The sequence below is a fragment of the Lepeophtheirus salmonis genome, chromosome Z (genome assembly GCF_016086655.4).
Source record: "Lepeophtheirus salmonis chromosome Z, UVic_Lsal_1.4, whole genome shotgun sequence".
Lineage (NCBI taxonomy): Eukaryota > Metazoa > Arthropoda > Copepoda > Siphonostomatoida > Caligidae > Lepeophtheirus > Lepeophtheirus salmonis.
In genome coordinates, this window is record NC_092584.1 from 13,651,925 (window position 1) to 13,675,560 (window position 23,636).

The 23,636-nt window shown below is 31.1% G+C and overlaps 1 protein-coding gene across 4 annotated transcripts in view; it reads right to left on the reverse strand.

The window, feature by feature from the left end:
* Positions 1-23,636, reverse strand: part of LOC121130481 (protein turtle) — a 263,769-nt gene that overhangs the window by 134,665 nt on the left and 105,468 nt on the right. For all 4 annotated transcript variants that reach the window (XM_071893658.1, XM_071893656.1, XM_071893657.1 and 1 more), the window contains exons 3-8: positions 22,364-22,496; positions 21,947-22,299; positions 15,533-15,742; positions 8,943-9,094; positions 2,135-2,279; positions 59-189 (exon numbers count right to left, since the gene is read on the reverse strand). In XM_071893658.1, coding sequence (XP_071749759.1) covers positions 59-189; positions 2,135-2,279; positions 8,943-9,094; positions 15,533-15,742; positions 21,947-22,299; positions 22,364-22,496 — 1,124 coding nt within the window. The remainder of the gene's footprint in view (positions 1-58; positions 190-2,134; positions 2,280-8,942; positions 9,095-15,532; positions 15,743-21,946; positions 22,300-22,363; positions 22,497-23,636) is intronic.

Consider the following 23,636-nt stretch of genomic DNA (forward strand, 5'->3'; position numbering starts at 1 on the left):
AAAGTCTCGCGACTGTTGCACACCTCCTGATATATGACTATTATAGAAATAAACTTACTTCAAATATCCATCGAATTGTATGAGGCATGGGATTGGCATCTACGTCACAACGTAGATATACATCGTCTCGCAGACGAACAATCTCATTGATTTGTCGATCCACAAGATGTAGCTCAACCTTTGGGGGATCTGTAAAAGAATTAGGAAAATTAACTTCTTTATATGTGAAAAATAAAAATAAATAATTAATTTTTTTTCCCCCACAACAATACTTTACCAAAGTCTGTTTCTTATATTGAATATTTTAGTGATATGAAACACTATTTTCTCTTAATAGTTGTTAGATATCCCATCATGATTAAAAATCGTGAAAAAAATATATATATTTTGTAGTATGCAGATAATTTCTAAAATAATAACTTATTTACAAAATACAAACAGTTCGACGTAAACAAAATCAAACAATTTCCAATTTATTCCCCATAGATGGCGTCGTGACTTAAATGTATGTAAAATCAATTAAAACTCTCTATAATCTATAACTTCAAGCACACATTGATTAGTTCTTCCTTAAATTCTACTATTTTTCAAAATTGACAGTTTTATAAATAAAGTTTACGACAGGGAAGAGGTTATTTCTCTTCATATAACCCAATAATTAATTTCTTTATTCAATAAGTACGGTTCGTTGCCAAAATTGATTTTTTATTTCTGAGTAATTAAAAAGCCATTAGAGAGTTGATGTTAGGAGAGACAGAAAGATATTATTCCACTTGAGGATTAAGATAATTATTTAAGTAATGAATTGATACTTTGTATTTTAATATCCTAATAGATTGGGATTGCATATCGAAACCTTTCTGGCCACCATTTACATCAAACGACTTATACTGGGCCACCCCTGATTATTTACTCATACCTATTATCCAAATTTTGAGAGATTAAGAGTAATTTTTTTTACTATTTAGCTATCAATTGCAAAGAAAAACATTGTTCTAGTCGCCATCATGAAGAGTTTAGAGATAGCAGCTCTCCTCCGCACGGGATTGTCCCAGAAGGCCATTGAGGAAGACAATTTACAATGTTATCCATGCGTAGAGATATTGGCAATCTTCTTCCTACAATCCTGAGCGGTGGAGCACTTCATTCTCAACCTCTACACGTACTCTATGTTTATGGTGGTGACTAGGACAATTTTTTTCTAAGCAATCTACTGCTAATTATGTATTCTACAACATTACTCAAAGGGAAATTGGTAAAAAAGTTACTTTTAACCTCACAGAATTTGAAAAATAGAGAGTAGCCTGGTACATGATGTATAGTTGAGTTTCTTTACTGAGCGCCTACAGAGTTAAACTTTTCGATAGTTGATTCTAAAAGCTCGTCATGACTCTCCAACACGAACCCAGGCGTACATTTTTGGATATCGTATTTTCTGTAGATAAATAAATTTCAGCTTGTATTAATACATAACTCCTTTAAAACAAATTTAGATGTTCAATTTTTTTTTTATTACAATAATGTACATTAATATTTCAATTAAAATATAGCTAAAAGTCTCTAAAGTGGAATAAAAGTTATTGTGGAGCCTTTAAATTTATGTACAATATTGGGGAATTACAATTATGTTTATTTTTGTTAATCAGTACCTGAATTATATATATAATAAGCATTCATCAGCTGTTAAACTTAACATACAAACAGGCTCTTGATTTTCCTTTCTCTCCCTTCCTTGTATAAATTTTGATATTATAAATATATATTTTGAAGGTCACAATAATCTTTCAGTTTAGCCTGTCCAACATGTTATCATGACCAATGAATATGTTGATATATTTACCTATTATATAGATATAATCCTACTTTTTTTTTTTTAAATTAAAAAGAATCATAAATTATAAATTGGTAAAAGTATGAGTCAAAAGGCTTTTCAATGAATAAATCATTTTTGTCGTTTTATTTTTTACATTGTGAGTGAACGAAAAAAAAAAAAAAAAAAATCAATTTGATTATGATTTAACAAAAAGGTAATCTCCAATTTATTTATGATCATTTTTTTTTATCTCCCTGGATTTAGTTTTCATCCCCCCCCCTCCCCCCTCCTGTCCCTTTAATAATATGAAGGTCTACATACAATGCACGTCGATTTTCCATTGATCCTCAACAGCTGATGAGGGAAGCTCCATGTTTTCTGCACGACAGGTTAGAAATCTATTCTGATCCGATTCACTTGGAATAAATATGACTGTTGTGGTGGATACATTCCCATCAGGACTGATCTGTAATAGAGAATAAAAATACAATGAAAAAGTAGACGAAACAAAATAAATACGTAATTTTACTCAATTCTGTTATATAATTAAACAAGTGCTTTTCAGTAGACCGGTAGGATAGTGATACTCGGCTACTCACGTGTTTAAAATAGTACTCTATATAAAAATAAGCAAAGTTTGTCTAGATGAGTTATGCATTGAGGAACAAATGTCACACGGTAGAATGTATATAAAGTTCCCAGATGTAGAGGGTCAAACCTTTATTTTACAACCAAAAATAATTTAAAATTCCTTTAGATGAAGTATACGTAAACATTACAGTCTAGGGGTTGATCTGATGTAGTGCAACACATTTTATTTTGTCAATTTTTCAAGAATAAAATTTAAACAAGAGGTTTTGTGAGGACATTTAATTAACAAAATAATATATATAAAATAGTGCTAGGCACAATTTTTATTCATTATTTGATTCCTGAGCTCCAATAATTGCCTCTACACGAGGCCTAAACCCCTTGCAGACCTTGACTATTTAGTCAGACGCGAGCTTAGTCCACTCCTTTTTGATGGAAGTTTTTAGAGACTGGACTCTCCTATTAGGAGTAGCAATCACCCTTTAAATCAGACGCGGTGTGATAGATTAATTTGAGGGGTTTGCGTCAGGATAGAAGGGAGGCCACATCTGAAGGTCCCAAAGGTCCAGATAGTTGTCTCTTAGGAAGGCCTGGGTCGTAGCGGTGTGATTATACGGAGCTCCGTCTTGAGTGAAAACAAAGTTGTCCCCAAACTGTTCTCTTTCTCAATCTAAAATTTAGATTTAAGGATCTGTATTGAGCCACTCCTTCCTCTCCACAAAAATGGGAGGGCAGACTCAATAAAACCCAAGCCCATGATTGAGGCTAGATTTTTTGTTCTGAAGACATGTTTCACACAAGCTGAGAGGGGGTTCGGTTGTGATGTAGCGGCATATTACAAAATCATTAGAAAAGAGCAAAACTCTTAACAAATTTTTGTTGGTGGCCTGCAGAAAATATACAAAATTCTTTGCTCCTTCCAAACGTCTCAACTTGCTCTTTTCAGAGATAAGATGTCTTGTTGAACTCCTCTCTGTTTTTGCACCCAGTTCATTACGGATTGAAAACAATAAAATGTGTACCCCTAGATAGGATCAACCTTGTATTATTATAATTACTCCATCAGACATAAGAATTGTATTTCTGGTCCATATGCATTAAGTATATTTCTTTCTTGAGGAACAACTGATACGCGAAGCTACGAGCATTGAGTTGAAAAGAACAATATCTCCCAAGTGCATTGTCCTTTGAGCTACGTCGTTCCATATTCAATTTTATTAAATGGATTTTCTCCCTTCAACTAATCATTCCATTTAAAAAAAAAAAAATACAAACGAGCGTTAAAGGCAGACTCATTGATGTACTGTTATGCATTATATATATAATTTAGTTATTTATATTTGAAATAGTCAAAAATGACACCATTACTAAATAAATCATCTATGGAATATTCAATTATTGCAGTATCCCAATCCCAAATACTTCAATCAAAATTAATAAAATAATTTTTTGTTTGCAGCTTGTTCAGAAGATATATATACATATCAGAAAAAAATTAATTGGAATTCTCTCCTATTCTTAATTTTATGTTGACGCACTAAATATATTTAGTTATAAATATATAACTAACTCACTCTTTGAAGAGTATCTCAGAGATAATCATATGTAACTTATTAGAGAGCCTAATTTGAATTTTCATAAAATATAGGACAAACTAATTGAAGAAAAGTTTTTTATTCTGTAGGTATATAATATTCTTTCGTAATAAATAGATTCTGATTAGTCAATATTTGTTGGAATATATACAATGAATAATATTTTAATTTTTTCCCCCGTCTTTACTTGTTTAGGCATAGTTTTTAAACTCTTTTTTTATATATATACAATGCGTTAAAAATAGACTATGCTAACCTCTCCGTATTATGAGTTGAAACATCTAGATATAATAGTTGGAAGACATTGTTGTGACACGGTCCAAACCGAAGACACCTAATATGAACTATGCTTCTGTGGCAATATATATCAGCTTTATCGCTCTAAAATAAAAATTACAACTGAACCTGAATATCAGACTATATATAGTAAGTTTACCCGGCGTTGCCCAGAACATTTAGGAATGAAAATTAATTGAGAATTCCTCGGCCTAATATATAAAAAAAATAAAGACCGTAAAATTTTAAGAATGATTCTCATGTTGTTTTATGAATATGAATATAGGCATTGCTGTGGTCTGGGTCAGGCGACAAACTTGCAGTCTGCGTAATTCACCAGGTTTTTTTTAAAAGTGGTTTTATTTAACTTCAACCGAGTGATAATCATTTAATCCCTCATTTCAAAATCTGTGACTACAAAAAACTCTTGGGTAAAATAGTAAAAAATAAATAGGAAAAAAACAACGGGAAGAACTTTGATTTATTAAAGAGAAGGGTCAGCGTCAGTAAAGAAAATTCTCTGTTAAATGGACATGTTAAAAAAAAAAAAAAAAAAAAAAATCCACATGGTAGCTCTAAAACAAAAGATCAATTTTTGTTGGAGCAACGTCCAAAAAAGAACTATTCCTTATTGCCCTAGGAACCCTTCCCTTTTTGTCGAGATCGTTTTTCGTGGATTTTGTGAAAGTATGGTTTGATAGTTTTACTTTGCTTCTTTGCCCAATACACCATTAAAAATTATTCTATCTATGCTCCACTAAGAATCAACCTCATTTTCATTCTAGTTTGTATTATAAATAATACATACAAGAGCGTCAACAGGATTATATTTTGAGGGGGTCTTGTGTTTTCGATTTTTTTCTACGAAAAAATCCACAAATGAAAATATTTCGGAAAAAAATTTCAAAAATTAACTTACATATAATAAATTTTTTTCAAAAAAAATTTAATATTAAATTTAAAAAAATATATAATAAATTTTTTCAAAAAATTTAATATTAAATTTTTCCTTTAAAAAAATTTTTAAATTTCCAAAAATCCAATACTATTTATAAAAATTTAATTTTTTCGAAAATAAAATATTAAATTTTGCGGTAAAAATATTCAAAAATTATATTTGAAATATTTCAATTTTTTTCCTCAAAAAATTCAGCTCATCCGTGCGGACGCCTCTAATTTGATTAAGATTTCTTTTGGAAACGGAGTTATTTATATAATAACTTATTACTTAGTTCATTTATCAAAAATAATAAGTTATGAAATAGCCAGGATGTATCAAGTCAGTTGAAATAATCGGTAGTGGACAATCAAAGACATGGGGTATTTTTTGTGTTAGTAAGGTAAGCAGTGGTTTTTTTAAAACCTTTTACCGAGGTTTAGTGAATTTATTTAAATCCTTTGATTCAAAGTCGTTCCTTTGTTTTCTTTTTGATTTCTAGTATAGTAGCTACAAAATTATAATCATATAGCTATTATTTTATAGAATGCATTGCAACCTCATTCAAAATTGAAGAGTACTAATTTGATTCCCATATTTTTCATTAAATAATGAATATTTCATATAAAAATTCATCTGAGGTAAATGTTTAACGTTTTACTATAAGAATAACAAATTATATCAGAAAATACACTTCAAATTAAAACAGTTTGAGCCCAATCTATGATATTCATATCCAATCCCAATTATTGTATACTAAATATAGAATAATGGTATGCAAATAAGAAACACTTAAGTTTAAATATAAGCCCCATTCAGGGGGGACGATAATATTCAAGGTTCATAGTCATATTTTCTATATATGTAATAAGTCCATTTAACTCTCCAGCAAACTTCTTACAGGCATGAAAAAAGGGTCATTCAGCGTAAATTGACTAATATTTATATGTATATATATATATGAATATATCCCTGAATCAATTTAAACGTCAAAAATAAAATTATATCCATGTATGTATATAAATCTCTTATATTCGCGTGAATAAAGTTGGAAAAAAATATATATTTATGTCGGATATGAAAGGGAGAGAAAAAAGTTGCAAAACTTGTTCTTATATTATATATATATATAATATTAGAGTATAGTATGATTGTACAATCATAAATTTATTTTTAAATATGTCAAATGGAATAAAATATAAATAAGATATATAATTTTAAAGTTGACTTTTTTATTATAATATTAAGTACATAAGTTAGAGCCCTAGAGAAGGAAAACGTATTTTGTAGTCAGCTGTCGCATGCTACTTAAAATAACAATGAATTAAAATATTGTAAAAAAGAATAAATATAAAATCTTTAAGAGGTTGAATTAATATAAACCTACATCAATCAAGTAGTTGTTTATCTACAGAGTAGCACATAATTACGAATAGATTCCCGTTATTTTTAATTACGAGGATTCATTAGATGGGCAAATGACAGCTGAAACAAAAATAAATATTTTTTTTAAAATCCCATGTCTCTGTGTGAAACAATGTTGGAGAAAAAACAGCAATGACAACGTGGGTGGGATTTCAACTGCGCAGATGCCAGTACCGAAAAGGCTGGTGAGACCTTTGGCATCTCCATTTGTACTGCACACAGCATCAAAAAGTCAATTAACGAACGTTCTCATACAGTGAAGAAGAACCAAAGCTTTTAAAGCAACAATATGACTTACTTCTTGTCTGCCTCTATTTGGCCCTCCGTGAGGCCTCCTACTACGATAGATGAAATAATTTATAGAGCATGATAAGAATCCATTTTGAAACATGATACATCTGTGTTCCATGATGTCAAAGTCTAACGTAAAAGTTAACAGTTTACTTGATCCTTTATTCAATTATCTTTCTCACTTTTCAAAGAGTCTTGGTCCATTAGATGGAATGATGAACACGTTTGGAGTGCGAATAGTTTTTGTAATATTTGAGAAAAGATAAGTCTTTATATCCTCATCAATTTATGATGGGGGAAATTTAGGTTAGACATCAAAGAGATGATAATCAATAGACAAATTAGGTGAAGGGGTGAAATATAACCTAATCAGTTGCAGTTCAATGCTTTAAAAGCCGCAATTTTATTTGGGATTACATTTAGTCACAGGTTGAATTGAATGTTGACATCAGTAGCGTCAAAGCTTATGTTGCACATATATTAACAAAAGAAAAACTTATCAAGCCATACGATTCTTGAAGAATAAGGATCTCAGTAGCAGTAAAATATTCAATGTTTTCCATAAGATTTCCAAAGATGTGACAAATAAATTGGACTTTGACTGGGAATTTAGTGAAATTATATCCATCAATCTCTGCCAAACATTTCCAAACCTTAAGTTTTATCATGATAACCTATAAAAAATATTACAAAAACAAACAAAAACTATTCACTCTGTTAACTCATAACTCCTGTTGTAAAATGATCGCTTGTTTTTTCATCATTCTTATTTGTAATGACACTTTTCCAGGTCTTATACCTCTAAGCAAATGTTTGTTTATCCATTTCTTAGTCGTTTTTTTTTGTTTGAAAATTAGAAGCTTTGTAATTATTAACTTGTGAATTTTTTTCATAACGGATAGGAGACAAATTTAGGTATCCATGGAACCGGCAATATTGAGCCGATTTTTGCAGATTTCAATGCATCAGTACACCCCTAGTTTTTAGACATACGTAACTTTCCTTTTATGTATTTATTTTTGTACATCCAATAATTATCAATAAAGACCCTTCTGTTGAGAAAAATAAAATAATTTAGATCTGGACTGTATCCTTGATATTTTTTTTTTCCTAATTTTAATAAAGGGCGTTGAATTAAAATATTTACTTATAAAATAATTATTTTTATCAATCTTATAAATAATGATTCTTTAATTTTCTTTCTTCAAAGTTAAAAATTGTCTAAAGTCTATTTTTTTAAAAAGAATACCTAATTATATTAAACTTTGCCATACGTGCTGTGGATTTTTTTTTTCCTTTCAATTTTTCATTGCCCAAATATAATATATACTATTTTTTAGAGCCATAAAGTATTAGAAGGCAGAATCCCGAGATCTGAAGAAAAAAGGCAATTCAATCCCTGTACACTTGTTATGTTAATATTTCATTTAATAAATTAATTTGTCTAAATTCTTTTATCCCTGATTAATGGAGTTGTAAATTCGATGCATCTTCTGGGGTGTTAATTTTTTAGAGTTGGCAATCCGAACAATCTTTTATATTCCTTTGCAAATAAACTCTTTAGTATTTTTTCATTCTTTAGATATAAAATTTAATTATAAAGTATTAACATATATATATATATATATTTAAAATTTACGTTCACCTAGTTATTGTTACCCATGGTCACTTTCTAGTAAATGATTACTTCATCAATTTATAAACCTAGAGTGACATTAATACTTATGATATGTAACTCTTGGGCCATCATCCATCATTAGAAAGAGATAAAAACCTCTTCAGATCACTTTTAATATACATTTATATATTTTCCGACGATCACAATAATTGATGGAGAATCAATATACATTTATTATTTTTATCTATCGCGACACTATTGTCATTTTCTTGAAAGGACTGTAGAATCTTTTACCTACCTACTTGGGGTATAGAACTATATGTACTCCTAAGATGAATCGTTTTTTTCTGCTCATAGAGTCGAAAAAAAATACACATAGACTAAAATAATACTTACTTGATAATTGACTTCTCTCAGCTGACTTGGACCCACAAAGATGGATGTAGAAGCAGCAGGGCGTGATCCCAAAACTTGACAGCTTACATTATATGCCTGTTCTGCACGAAAGAAGCTCCATTCACGTACGATTTTGGCTCTCACGGGTGGAACTAGAAAATAATTGAAAATATTATTATAGACAAAAGTTTTCAAAACTTAATAACAACGTGTTTACTAGAATAATTTGATTCTTTTCCCCTTTCTAGAGAGAGCCCCAAACATTGCTAGTAGAACAATGTAAGGCAACAAGGAAATTGTTGGGGAAACACAGGATATTTATTAAGTAAGTCAATGGGATAATTTGTTTGGGTTAGTGTTGGATCGGTCCTAGGTCTGGTCTCATAATCCTTTTATCTCCCCAATCTTCTTTATCATTCAACGTTGCTATGACCGATACGTCTGTTGTTCGGCCATAGCTATCTTTATAGCTATTCTTAAATCTAACTAGGATTCCATGATTTAAAAGAAAGAAAATAATAAAGGATATTTAGAACGGATAATAATCAGTTCTAGCCGCACACTTCCTACTTTAAAATTAAGGTAGCTTGTCTCTTGAAAGAGGTTATGTTGGACGGATCATTTCCACTGTTGTAAATACCTTAAAATGGCAATATGGGCTGGTCCTAAGACTTACAAATTATATCAGGGCTGGATTGATAGTACTGCAGTCTTTTGAACGATTCAACAATAGTTGAGGTATTGTAATACATAAAAAGTAAAAAAGATTGCAATTTAAATTTGTTTTTTTCATTGACTTTTTACTTATTAGCGCTAACCGTAGGATTTTCTATTATTCTCCATAGTTATTCATGTATTATGGGTACCAATGGCATCATCCGTTCTGCTTGTAAATTTTCACTGAGAACTAGAATTCATTGATTGCTAACATTGCTCTAAAAACATTGGCCTTGTGCCCTCTCTTTTTATTTACGCTACATTCGAAACATTATAGTTCATTATCTTGCCGCAAGAACAATAAGGTGGAAAGGTTGGAACCTTTCTTGCCACTGGAATATCCTCGGAAGAAGTTATTGCAGCTCAATATAACTCCTTGAGACCAGAAAGATCTCCAAGTGATCTGCATATGTCTTTTAAAAGTATGGATCCTACTCACACGGCCAAGATTGTCCAGGAATGTTTGGGATACAATTGTGAATTCTGGGACAGTAAATCTTGCCCTCACTATTCTGAATGTGCCTTTCAACAGTATTGAGCCCATTTCAACATGGCGAAGATTATCCAGGAATGGTTACATTGCAATTTTGAAATCTGGGGAAATAACTTTTGGCCCTCCCCCAATCACCAGATCTTAATCCCCCTCTATTATAGTATCAGTTGTCAACTTCATCCCCAGACCTAACACTCAAATACGGAGGCTTTAAAGGATTCTGTCAATGAGCAGTGGGCTGACTTGTCAGAAGCCTACAATGAAAACACCTGTTTAATTCGTTCTTTTGAGCCACAAAGTATTTACACTACTAGGTAAGCGAATAGATTTTAAAAAAAAAACTTTTTTTCTTTTGGCTATTTTCAAAAGTTGATTTTTGTAAGATATATAGCAGCATACTTTACAAAATATAAACACAAAAAGGTTACTATGAAGATTGGCATAAGGGTGCAAATGATTTTGAATTTTATTTTTTAGAGGGAATCCTTTGACGACGATTTGTCAAATATGTGACTTCATTTTAAATTGCAAATAATTTTTGCATTTACTTTCTGTCAGTCTTTAAAATTTATGTGTACTCTCTCTCTCTCTATATATATATTATAAACCTGTATTCCAATTTTCTAAGACGTCATTATGCTTCTATTTGTTTAATGGGGTTTCTATAGTAGATACATTTTTTAAACATATTTATTCTATTAAAAAAAAAGAAGATATAAGCTCGAGTTAAATTTATAGCCACAATTTTATGTTTCTGGCCAGATGTGACATTTCAGAATAGGCATTTAAATGTAAGAAGGTCATGAATGTAGTACATTTATTAAATCAAGGATACAAATATTAGGTTAAAAAATGTCACAAATAGATGTTGTCATGAACTATACAAAAATACCTATAAAAAAATCATCGGCTAGCTTTAGTATTCCTACCATTGTTGTTAGAGGGTTTCTAAATAAACATTTCATATCTCAACTTTTTCAAATGTCATTTAACACAGTCTGATGTTGAACAAAATGGTTTACAATAATTAGTATCCAAATAAAAATAAACAATTGGCAAGAAGGAAAATACATACGGTTAGCTACCACATGGTTGTACAAAAATTTACTTTACGTTATGATAGTCCAGGTAGGGATTGGATCAAAAAGCTTAACAAATAATGAGAAGAGTGGGGAGTCAAAACTTATGTTTAACTAACAAAAAAACCTGATTTTTATGAAATCAAGCTAAAACAACGCAAAAGAGTTCCTTATTTGTTTAAACACTATATTTAGTATTCAAAATGTCCTCCTTAACAGCTTTGACATGCAGAAGAACAGATTTGCTGCTCTTGACTATGAAGGGAGTGTCCATGGCGTACCATGCTGTCATGATGGTAGCTCGGACTGAATTTAAATTTGTATTAGAGATTTAGCAGACCTTCTTTTTCAAGACGCTCTAAACTGCAAAGTCCAGATGGTTGATGTCAGGATGGAGGAGGGTCAAATGTAGGGAAGCCAGGAGTTGGTCATATATTTTTTGGTTTTTTGACTATATATATGTAATGGACTTGTTTATGTTGTAGGCAGTCCAGAAGGAGATGCAAACTGTTTCCGCAGCCTTCTCGTGACTAACACAAACGTAAACGAGATCGCACACGGTTTGCCTTTTTTGTTGTTGACCCGACATTTTTAAATTTAGAGGCATGGGGTAAAAACAAAAACTTGTATATTTTTGTTTCAGCTGTCAGTTGGCTGCTGAATAAATCCCCTTTGTTAAGAAAAACTAGTATAAAATCGTAAATACATGCTACTACAAGTTTGGGGTCCTACTCTTTATAATAGGTGAAGTAAACAGTTCTGAGCGGGAAATCTTTTTGTTTTGACAATAAAATTAACATAATTTATTTTATTCAATTTAGATTGTTCCAAACGGGTTTTCTGCTGTTCTTCAATTCCTGGGCAATGGAATAAGTGCTCACATCCACGTTCAATTCGATAATTTTCATTATTGTATCGATATTTTAGACGTCCATATTAACAGTACGTAATCTTTGGAACCACCGCTTTGCCGTTGCATTCGATATTGTATCGGGTTCATAAACATTACAGTTTTTTGGACGCCTACTCCAACTTTTCATCTTGGCCTTAGTATTAATTCTGAAGAATATATCGAATTGCCTCTCTTTTTACTTTAATTTTGGAATGCTGTAACTAACAAATTACTTCAGGAAACACAAAACTCCAAATAAACCTTTTCTTAAGTGTACACTTAACTTTTTAGCAAGCTGTATGCTTTTTTTATATATAATGTATACATCTTGAAATATAGCCCACTAAAGACATCTAGCGAAAAACGTTCACAACTTTTTACTCATCCTAATATAATTTTTTTTATGGATGTTCCTTCTACCCAAAGTTTGGAGCTAAATACATACATTTACGTATATAGCCATTTTATAATGGGCTAAAATTTTTTTTTTTGAATACACACATCTGTTAAAAAAGCTACACAATAATTCATTGTACTTTCATTGTGGACTTCATAGTTTATAATATCATAGTTAGTCTATGTTTAAGGAGTTTTGACATGTTTCTTTTTTCCTATATCATCTTTTTATTTCCCTCTCTGATTTTTATTGTACCACAATTATGTGAAAAATCAAATAATATTTACATCATAATTTGTCAAGAAATAATTTGAAAAAATAAATAAAGGAGACATCAAAACCCCTCATAGTCTTCGAATTTTTCACTTAAGATACAAATATAGATCAATATGAACATTAAATTTGTAAAAGATATGACCTCAAATGTGTACAATTTTTTTGGTAGTTGGCAATCTGAGCATTTCATATAAATTTTATCATTTCTGCTTAATACTTGAGGAGCGGACTATTAAGCAGAGAAAGCCTTAGGCCACAGATATTTTTATATTTACAAACTACACAACTCTGCTCATGTCCTTGACAGATAGAGTTTTATATATTTATTGACTTTGAGGATAAGAAAATGGACATTTTTATTGTAAAAAGATTATTTGAATTTTAAGAAAAATAAAAATTCATCCATATCCTTCTCCGTGCCATACTTACACATACACAGTTCCTGGCCTCCGTTTTAGATTATTTTTCTTATTACTACCCAAATTGACATCTGATATCGTGTCCATTGATTTGTAAAGGACTCATAATAGTGAGTTCCTGCTCCGTATCTAAGTATAAAGTGTTTGTGTGGTCACGACTGAGGATTGATTGGGGAAGTTATAAGTAATGTTTAAAAAACAGTAGAATTGACGATCCACATCCGAGTAGTTCCTGTCTATATCATGGGGGTATGAAGTGAAATTGTGATTTATATCCCTTAGCCCATAGCTGCTTGTAGCTATTCTAATAAAACTTCATGACCGGTAGTCTCCTATATTTCTGAACATTTGTTAAATTTTCAGGGTTACCACATGATTTTTTTTTTTTTACATAAGAGTAGTTCAATCGATTAATAACTTGTATTCTTATCCTTATTAAAATATATTTTGTAAATCATATATTTTCGCTTCAAAAAACGTCAGAGAATTAAATATAAAAACGTAGTTGAATTAAAAAAACCTTTAAAATGTTTAATATTCAAAACTAGAAATTTTTTAACGTCATTTCCATCGTATTTCAATTATCAAAAAAATAAAATATATTCATATTCATAATAATTAGATTTCGCTATATAAAAGAATAATATTGATATCAGCTAACAAATACATGAATGTATGTGGATTAATTAATACTTTAAAAAATATATAAAATTCCATTAGATAGACATTTTATTGAATATATAATTTTGTTTTAACAATGTGGTACATTAAAAAAAACTGCATATCAATGAGTCGTCTATTAAATGAATAAAAAGGGTTTTTTATTAATAATTATTAATTTGGCAACATTTTTAAAGTTGATAAAAGAATATTTAAATTAAATTACCTCATTTAGCTAATTTTCTTTGATTTTATAAATATTAGTTTGGATTATATGTGCATATATGTGGAACCTTGAAAAACATCATTAGAGAGTGCTGCTGCTGTCATAAACATGCTGCAGAAGCAACTAACTAAAACATAATAATGCCGCACTACCAAAAGATATTAACTTTTATATTGTACATATTCATTAGTGCAGGGTTGTACGGTTGGATAACTTCTCCAACCATTTCTGACACCATTTCTACCAACAACTAGGCATTCTATTATTCTTATATATGAAGGCTCATAATTTATAAGCAAAACATCAAGAAGATATAATAAGATTTGTATTATAGACAGTCATGCATAAGATATGTCCTGTTTTATGTAAAAATAAAAGAAACCAAAAATGAATGTGGTAACGCAAAAAACGTATATATAGAGAAAGAAAAGAGCAATGCGAGTAGATCAAATAAATTGGTAGCCTGCTTTTGTAGCTCCGTAAACATATACATACAATTCTGGTCAAAAACTGATTTTAAAATATTAATACGTATTCATTCTAAAAATATCCAGATTTATGTAAAAAATTTACTTTAATACTGTTGCTAGTTTCTTACACTATTCTTATTTAACAAATGATAGAACGAAGTAGCTCAATGGACAAAGCACTAAGGATAATTTATTATTTTCTACTCAACGTGCAAAGGTTCGTGCCCTGGTCGTTTATCGGAAAGGAAAAATATATTATGGATATTGTCTTCAAAGAAGATTCCTACGTCGGATGGAGTAATTGTAATATTTTAATGTTTACCTATACTAATTACATATATATTAATAGACACACGCCACCTATAAACTGTGAAGTTACTACAAAAACATAACATAAGTTTGTAAGGCCATTTCTCAACCATTAGTCATATTTTTATGAAACAAACACCCATTTCTTAGATTTAAATAATTAAATGTATACTTAAAAATGAGGCCTATGATAGTCTTGATGTTGGAATGATATAATTTCATAAAGAATTTGTAGAAGGTGCACTAAAGCTTTTGCTAAATTATTTCTTGTACTTTATGTATAGAGAGTTCAACTCCATTTGACCAATTAAAGAGCATTAAAAATGTACAGACTGCTTTAATTTAAAAAAAAAATTATTCTGAACATAAGTTGCTTTTCTCCTCAAAAGTAGTTTTATATTCAATATCTTAGAAAAAGGTGACAAATAAATGATTTATTTTTTTGTCAGAGAAATCTGTATATATTATATAGTTGGGATGTACATTTGCTTTTTTAATGTTTGAAGAAAGAAACTACCCGGATTTCCCCCATTATATTTATAACAGATGGGTTTGCACGGTTGGATAAGCTCTTTAGACGTTCTTTTCCCTACTACCAAATAATATTTATGAAGCCACATAATTTAACATAAGTAATGTAGCGAATACTTACAGACCATGTTGATTTTCAGTGAAGAAGATACAGGAGATGTTAGATTTGTATTAGAGGCACGACATGTGAGGGTTGAGGCGTGATGACTCCTTTTCAAATTGGGGAGTCGTAGTATGTTTCGTACTTTGAGGGTTTTACTATCAATTTCTTCCACGCCATTGTCCAAGATTTGATTGTTTTTCCACCATGTGAGCCGTGGAAGTGGGTCACCTAAAATGATGAAAAGGGGAGTTAAGAGAAAAGTGGATTGATTAAATAATTATATACTATTCAAATTGCAACATGTATAAGAAAAGTGTACAAGTTACAACTTATATGTGACAGGTTAAGATATAAGCAATATTGATTGTCATGGGCGTCAGCAGGCTTGTATAATAATTTTATTTATTTTTGTTTTTTTCGCTTTATTTCCAGCCTTTATTCAAAGTGTTAAAGCATAAAATGTAAACCAAGTACATCCCATTCTTTTTGATAGATTGTTCCCAAGGAGAATCCAAGTTCACAACACTCTTTTCGTAGAAGCCATTGTCCTTATAGGCAAACAAACGGGGACAATCCATTTTCACAGGCCTCCGTTGAGGACAAATTTGTATCTCAATGTGCATAGGTCATAAACAAAAGAAGGAGCTGTTACTTGGTACCAAGTCCGTACTCTGGGGTGGATGTGTATATGAATTTCCCGTCTTAGCCTCCGGAGCTTCTGGTACCTCATCAAAGATGTATGCGGCATGGCATTGTTAGCATGATGTCTTGTTGTCTCCTATTCACCAATGCTGCCCGCTTCTGTTCAATTCATGCTTTTTTTTTTTCTAGTTAAAATTACTCTTACAATACACTAGTTTTAAAAAAGTTCCTTCATTGGGAGGGGGAGGGGTATATCCATCCTCCTACAGAGGCCCCTAATACTATATACATACCGGGTGCGACAAAAAAATCTTTACACTTCATTTTTGCTGGATAAATCATCTAAACGTGACCAACCAATTTCGCTCTGCTCACTTTGGGATGCTGGCAATAAACCAAGGGAGATTGCAAAAAAGCTGAAGATTTCCAACATAAACGTGATGTTCCAGCATAACGTATGACGTCATTGCATCGTGTTCACCATTTGAAAACACAATTGTCGTCATAAACAACTTATATCTTAAATCGGTCTAGACCGAATTCTAAATAAGACCAATATTTTTGTGACCGAACTTAACTGAATTATTCTTTTAGAGCGATCCAGACCAAATTTGACATTTGAACCGATCAAGAATGAGCTTTTGAAAGTGGTGCTAAATTAGATCGGTCCACTAAAAGTCACTACAATCTCAGACCGGTCTTGGATTTCCAAATCGAAACCCAGCACGAATAAATATATTGACAATATAAATAATGAACTCAATCAGAAGTGACTCCCTAGATTTCCATTCAATTATGAAAAATGATTCTATGTATTTATTATATAGCTCCTATATTTATAAGTATTTCTTTGTAGCAGTATTATATATAATGGCACTAAGCTCGTCCATCAACTCTTTATTAACCCCTACTAGTTTTCCTGATTCGCCTTGAATCATTAGAACAAATGACAACCGATTTGACCATTTTTCAAACGCAACTATTAGATTATATTGTATTAAGTATATCGAATATAAAGGGTTTTTTATTAGAGACGCTGCAATTTTTTTTTAGTTAGAGAAAACAACGACTCCATTTTTATTTTCTTCGTTTCACATTTAAAATCTTTACTAGTTTCATCATGGAGCAATATACACTTGATCAGCGATTCCCTTTATACGCAAATTATCCAAAGTCATTATCAAAATAACCGTTTATTTGGCGCAACTTTCATAGCACAAAATCTTCTTAAGTTTGGAAGCTCATTTTTTACTCAATCGCCTTGATTATACAAAAACTATGCGTTATCGGTCAGGGAACAATCCACAAGTGCTTCAATAGACATCATTGCATCAAAAAAACAACTCTGTTTGGTGTAGACTTCATGCTGAAGGGATCATTTGTCAATATTTTTTCGTTGATGATGATAATCGCTACGTTATTGAAAGAGGAAATCGCTATCGCACCTCCATAACTATCTTTTTTTTATAAACCCAATTGTAAGATATGTAATTGTAAAAACATATGGTTGAAACAAGAAAGTACCACTTGTCACTCAGCAAACGTTACAATCAATTTATTGCTTAGCAAACTTAGATGCTTGCGCTTTATTTCGAGAAAGGATACAGTTGATTGACACTCTCGATCATGCAATATAACACCTTTAGGTTATTTTGTTTGGAACTACGTGAAGTCATTGGTCTACACCAATAAGCCAGTGACGTTAAAAGAGCTCAGAGAAAATATTGAGCGCAAAATTACTGCAATATGTGTCAATTTATTGGAGTAAGTAGTTGAAAAATTGGAGTCAGACTTCTGTAAATGCACTCGTGGGGGTCACGTTAGAGAAATCGACTTTCATTAAAAAAATAGATTTGGCAAAAGCGGGAAATGCTTAAAGTATTTTATTTCGGTCTCTCTTTTACAACCAAAATACCATATTGTTCATTTACGGGGTGTTTTATAATTAGGTTCTTTAAGAAAAGGGTTTTAGAGGCTTAACATTGTGTTGATCCATGAGCTGACTTTTGAGCAAAAACATTTTGCCGAATGACATTCCCTCCTGGAACAATTTGCTAAACGGGCATTTCACCAGACAAAAATTTGCGAAATTTTGACAAAAAAAAAAAGATATTTAATCATTAGATACATACAATTTTATATTTTAATTTAATTTAAAATGATACATGGATATTCTTTATATAGAATAGAAGTCAATTATTGAGTGTTCTTTTGCAGAAAAATATGTGGCCTGAAAGTAATTATAATCTTTACCATTTAGTACTTTAAATAAAACACAAACACGACAGCAGTTTTCCAATAATAATAATCCATCATGTTGAATTATAATTAATTGATAACGGAGAAGTGATTAAGACTTCTTCCATTATAATTGTTGTCGTTTTTTTTAAATAGTATTTTAAGTACTACGAGGCTACAGATTCGAACTACATTCGAAACATAAAGTACTGTGTTGTGTTTATAAAATGATCATTAATTAAAAAAAATATTTTTCTGCAAAAAAACACTAATTAATTTACCTAAAATACTATATGAAGAATACATATTCATCATCGAAAACACTCCTTTTACGAAATTTCCGATTAGCAAATTTTATGAGGGACAATTTTTATGAAGATATTTTAAAACCAAAAAAAAAAAAAGATTTAAAAAAGAAAATGCAAAAACCAAGATATCTAAGGGTATACATGAAATTCCAACAACCAACAAAAGTATATTTACTATTTACAAAATTCCCTTATTCGCTTAACTGGTTAATTATAGTCAATAGAGCAGATAATAAGTAAATATACAGGTTGGTGCAGCAAAATATAGGCCATTAATTTATGTTAATTTTCGCATTTATTTAGGAAGATTTATGGTAGTTACTATTTTTGATATTCTGGTACAGACATCCTTTGTGCATAAACAAACTAAGATTAAGATGGCCAAGTCTAAGAATGATGGAAAATACCTCTCCAAGAAAACAGAATTCAGAATTAAAAGAGAGATCGTGTCCAGTTTGCAAAAAAATCAAAGAGGACCCCACCAAAGAATTTGACTTGGCTCCTAGGACCACCAGGAAGGCTGTAAAGCGCGACTTGAGATTGTTCTCGTACACAAGGATCACGGCTTCAGGCTTCACCTTTCTGAAAGAGGTCATAAAGGCTAGGAGATGTAAAGAAGCAAAGAGATGTAATCCCCTCCCTTGCCATATATGAGCCCGCTGGACTTCTTTGTATGGGGCAACTATGAGAGGGAAACCAGCAAAACTCCACAACTATATGTGGACTCACTGAAGGCCGCAATAATGGCTTCATGGAACAACTTGTTTGAGGAGTTTATCATCAACTCCTGAAAGCCCCGACGTGTAAAGGCTGTTAAGGATGCTGAAAGTGACCATATTGTGTGATGGAAGTTAGCAAAGCCATTCTTTACAAGTTTTTTTTTCTTCATGTTATAGAAAATAAATAATTATTGAAGTATTTTGAAAGAAAACTTTATAGTCCACGGTTTTCTACCCAAACCCGTATATGACTTGGCTGTAATTTAATTGTTTTATTTTTATTTTTCAAATATCTTCAACAATTTTTTTTATACGTTATGCCACGATGCTACATCAAGAGGGTTAAAATGAGGTAAGAAGGGTTGAAAATCTAAATTCCCTGCTAACATTTCATTTGAAATTTGAACTATATCCCCCTACATCGATTGCAATATTTGTTACTTGGGTCACGAAATCTCAACACTAAATACTCTTAACTTTCGGAGGTTAAGATGGTCTTAAATTCTGAAACACCCTGTAGACATTATATGCTAAATATATTTTGCAATTTTGCACTACTTCTAATAAGTTGTGGTAGTTGCAACGGGCATGAATCTTGGTTACTTAGATTAGCTTGTAAACAGAACCATTAAACAGTCTTGCTGCTAAAGAATACAACTCCCTGAACGATAATATTATTTAATATAAGTATGTATTACTCACAGAGAGGGCTCTATGAAAATTCTTCAAAGAATGCAGCATTTTTTTTTTAAACAACAAGCTAAAGACTGTCACATCACCAATATATATTTAGTTTAATTTGTGTTTGCTCTATTGGTACGTCTCAAAACGTCATATTTAGTAATTTATTATTAATAATTAATTACTAACTATAAATGGACGCTGTAATTTGGTTTTGATTTATTGAAATGATTATTTATGAGATAAATAACTTACAGCCCTTGTTTAATTATAGGACATGCAACGAAATATGCGTTAACAATGCAAGCAGTCTTGAACAAAATGTAGCAAAAGAAAAATTCCCAATTAATTTTTGTTGCATGCAACTTATATATGTACATCGCGTGTGGGTCATTGAAATCTGAGCATTTCGAATTTTGAACTTCAACAAAATATAATTTATAGAATTTTTAAAAAAAATACTATAAATAGATGCGAGTCTGAGCTCCCTTAATCATTAATGTAGCCGCCATTAGCGGTTATAATGGCTTAGAGACGACGGCGGAAGGAATGACTATCGCTGCCGATGGATGATCTGCCATGGTGTTCCAGTGCTGGCTAATAATGGCATTGAGGGCCTCGGCATTTGGGTGGCAAAGACTATAGATATTCCAAAAAAGTGTAGTCGAGGGACCTGTCTTCAGAGCTATAGGGGAGGGGCAAAGTGTCGAAAAAGAATTCAAAAGAACTGAAAAGACTTATGTAAAAGAGTTTAGCAACGAAGGAGATGGGGTTTTTTTTTTCATTAATGTTGTCAAAAGTGGCCTCTCCAAACTCACAAAGCTCTTTTTACCAAATTTTTTGATAGCTCTCTCGACAACCTAGTGTAAGACGATGTACCTTCATGGACTTGAGGTTCTGGGTCCAGTTTGGCCTTTTTAACAGAACCCTTCCTCCTTTCCAATGTTTCGGACTTCCTGACGGAGTAAACGGTGATCCCAAACTTCTTGGAGATCCCAAACTGCTTGGAGTGTGTGCATGCAAATTCCTCGATCACATTCAAGGCTCATTTTCCCTTTTTGTACGTAAGCTGGAGAGCTCAGGTTTATTTTAGTTTATAATTAATTGTTAATGTTTCAACATATTGAGATATAAATTAATTTCAATCACTCAACCTTAATTAGTTATTGAATTAGTAAGTATTAAGACTTCAATGGACTACCCGGTAGACCAATATTTCAACAAAAAAAATATTTGAGCTAATTAAAAATCTTTGCTAATTTAGATACAATTGTGGCGTTTCCAAAGGAATAAAACGAGCTAATTTTTTGATAGATCTTGACGATAACAGAAGTCAACAAAATTGTATATTTGTTTTACTCTCCAAATGAGATAATGCGTTTCTAATTGCTTTTACCTTGATAAACACGAAAATTATCATTATAAAATGTTGTTTTTTTTGTTTGTATTTTTAAATTAAAAAGATCTGAAGAAAAAAAATATGCTTAAAATATAGTTGGTAGGTACAATGTACATCTTTCCAAACACATAAAAGTATTTAAATTATATATGAAACTTTTTCTGAATCGGAGACAATGACTTGTAATAATAAAAACCTTTCTTTGAAAGTTTGATAAATTGCCCATTTTTGATCAGGGTAGTTTTATTTATTACATGAAGAAATATTTTTTCATATTAAGCTTTTAAAGTTTTTTTGATAGAATATGAAGCGTTGTTCAAACCAGAAACTTTGAAATAAAAAGGTAATTTTTTATGTTTTCTATAGGTAAAATCAATTTCAATCATTCGGCAAATTGTAATTGTATTTTTGTCCGAATAAAATATTTATATTGACGTAAACTCACCTCCAATCGTTTCACAAACAAGAACCAGAGTGGAATCCTCTCTCACAGGATTTGTAAGTCCATCCAAAAGCGGGGTTTCCGTTCCAGTATACAAGAGTGGTGCTCCGGGTGGAACAATGAGATTCAATTTAATTCTTGTGTTTTTCGTTGGAGCCTCACGGAAATCCACACGACAGCGATAAGTGCCTCTATCTTCAATGACCAATGGTTCTATCTCCAGAAACGAGGCAATTAGGGGAGCACCTGTTTCTGAGTAGCTGCCTGTTTCATGGAACGAAAAGTGTCCACGGGGTCCCAGGGTTCGATTATCTACCCAGTGATGACCCCCGTTCTCTCCACCTCTCATATCAAAGCTAGAAAATTTAAATTGTAATGTAAGAAAGTTATATATGTATGAAAAACTCGTTATTATTTTACCTATAAATGGGTGTACCGTATATGTCCTTGTAGAAGAGGATGAGATGCGGTGAGTCAGAGGGAAAGGGAGGTGTGAGGTCGCAGGGGATCATGGCTTTTCCATCAATGACTCCAAGAATTTCCTTTGTTGGAACTGTTTAAAAAAAAATATTTTTTTATAAAATTTGGGATTAAAATAATTACAAAAACATTTTTTTAAAGAAATAATTGTACTTTAGTTAACTCTTTGTAAGTGAATATTCTTTTTACGTAGTTAGTGAACTGTGAGTACACGTTACTCCAAATATTAAACGATTTTTATGACATGATACACAGTCCACATTAATTCAAAATTTTGCTATTTTTATTTGAAGTTTTTTCTTATTTTTTTATCCATTTTTCAAGCGTTAACATCAATTTAAATATTAAATTATATGTAACTAATGAATGGATTCAGGTAAAAAATTTCAATCAGATTTTTAAGATTTAGGAAACGGTTCTGATAATTTTTTTTTTTTTGCCATCAAGACTATTGGAGTCTTAAAATAGCATTTTTCTAAAACGAATTTATAGACTAATAAGCAACTACTTTATATAAAACAAAAATACAAAACCAAAAAAATACTGTCAAATAAAAAGAATTATTCTTGTTATATGTTGGTATGTGTCTTTGAATTCTTTGAGAGTGACTATAAATTTTGATCTTTTGTTTAAGATTTAAGAAATTTTTTCCCGAAAAAATTTAATTCATCGAACTATTTTCCAAAAAAAATAATTATGTATGAATAGCTATGGAATTAATATCTGAAATTTAATTTTTGAATTTTTTTTGTGAATAGCTTTGGATTTTGAAATAAAAAAAATATATATATATATATTTGGATTTAAAAAAAATAATTCCAATAACCAAGTACTCCCCAAAATATAGTCCTGCGGGCCCCCGTGTATATTTACAACCTTATGATCGGCAACAATCCATTTTCGAGTCGGATCAGAATGATTTTCCTAATGCTATTCTTGGATCGAGTCATGAGGTTAGATTTTTATTATATCCCTTCACGGCATTATAAAAGACCATCTACAGCGGTTTTTTTTGGTTATTTTGTCCTACGGTTTATACGCTTCTCTTGGACATGAGGCCAACGTTCTATTTTTTTATTCCTCAATAAATTTCAAATGATTTATAATGAAAAATATACGGACCATTAGTTTCTTCATAAAGAAATCAACCTAATTTATTTTATAACTAAATGCTTAATTTTTGATGCACCATTTATAAAATTTGGTTCACATT